This window comes from Frankliniella occidentalis, unplaced genomic scaffold (assembly GCF_000697945.3).
Source record: "Frankliniella occidentalis isolate FOCC.00 unplaced genomic scaffold, Focc_3.1 Scaffold7, whole genome shotgun sequence".
In the NCBI taxonomy this organism is placed as follows: Eukaryota; Metazoa; Arthropoda; class Insecta; order Thysanoptera; family Thripidae; genus Frankliniella; species Frankliniella occidentalis.
This window is the reverse complement of record NW_026267137.1, coordinates 1,656,539-1,657,912: the sequence shown is the minus strand read 5'-3', so window position 1 is coordinate 1,657,912 and position 1,374 is coordinate 1,656,539. Positions and strand designations below refer to the sequence as shown.

The window sequence follows — 1,374 nt, the reverse complement described above, 5'->3', positions numbered from 1 at the left end:
AATACAGATAAAGAAATAAAAAATTACAAAATTTAAAAGGAAATTTATGCTTACCAGATGCTATCACAAAATTTGGTGCTATTGAAGGGGCTAGATGCTCATCAATAATGTCTTCCCAGGGCAAATGTACAATAGAAACTTTGCTATCCTTTAGTTTCCCACCCCATGTTACTCTATCATTTATTGAAGGCAAACTAAGATCAGATTCGTTTTCAGGATTCTCTTCCCCAGAGTTAATTTTTATGTTTTCAACCAGAGCACTCATTACAGCAGGGTGACAATCTGAAAACATGTAGTGCTGTGGACTGCACAGGTGACTCACAGCAATGCCACACAAGCCCACCCCACTCCCTAGCTCTAGAATTGATGAGTTTTTCAACAATTCTCTATTGTTGAAACACCAATTTATTAGAACATGAGCAGCCTAAAAGAAATGAGAACCAATGATACTACTTGAATACAAGGGTAAAACTCGATAAGGTATAGGGAAATAGCAATAAACAGTACCTGCCAAATGTACAGACCAGTTGTACCATCTGAGATTATGCTTATGCTTTCTCTGACTGTAATGACAGATCCATCATCCAGGAGGAAATGACGAAAAACTTTTTCTCCATTTGAACATTGCAAAATTTCTACATGCCTCTCATAGAGATTCCCAGATATTTCAGCCCCTCTGGCTTCGAGCTGTGGATGCCAATCAATGTGATTTAGATATTAATCCACATGTTGTCAAAACAAAATTGAGAAATGACATCAAATATTGTATTGTAACTAACTTACCTCTTTTATGAGTTTACGCAGAAAGCTTTGTTGATATTCCACTTTTAATGGATACTTAACAACTAGCGGATGATTAATAGTAAGGGATAAAATAGTGTCTTGATTGGTTTCTCCAAACGTAGAATTTGCCAGGTCGTGAACAACATCCTGTTTGTTTTATATTCATTAACAAAACAATGAATAAGTGAGAACAAAAGCAATACAACAGGTTAGCGCAACAAAATTTTCACGTTACGATGTCCAACTCACCGTAAAATCTATTTTACTAACTGAAACACCACTTAAGAACTGCCTACTTATTTTTTGCATTGCACTTGACATGAATTTTTTTTTTTTTGAAAATGGGCAAAACGATAAATCAAACAGCAAACGACAAGCGTCGAGCGTGTTGAGTGGCGTCTGCTAGGGCAGAAGAACTGCAGAAGATGAAAAATCCCACCGAACACTGTAATGATATCCCTAAGTTCCACTTCCATGATTTGACTCCATTTTCTAACTTCCACCAGCTTCCACCTTCCAAGTTCCAAGGCCACCCCTCTCCTCTCTTTCCCTCCCCCTCTCTCCACCTCTCACCCAAACACTATCATATCG

The 1,374-nt window shown here is 37.8% G+C and overlaps 1 protein-coding gene across 1 annotated transcript in view; it reads right to left on the bottom strand.

Annotated features, from left to right (window-relative positions):
* LOC113209408 (protein-lysine N-methyltransferase EEF2KMT) overlaps positions 1–1,225 on the bottom strand; it is a 3,521-nt gene extending 2,296 nt beyond the window's left edge. The window contains exons 1-4 of the mRNA XM_026426899.2: positions 1,033–1,225; positions 784–930; positions 508–687; positions 55–424 (exon numbers count right to left, since the gene is read on the bottom strand). Coding sequence (XP_026282684.1) covers positions 55–424; positions 508–687; positions 784–930; positions 1,033–1,104 — 769 coding nt within the window. The 5' untranslated portion in view covers positions 1,105–1,225. The remainder of the gene's footprint in view (positions 1–54; positions 425–507; positions 688–783; positions 931–1,032) is intronic.
* Between the last annotated feature and the right edge of the window lie 149 nt (positions 1,226–1,374).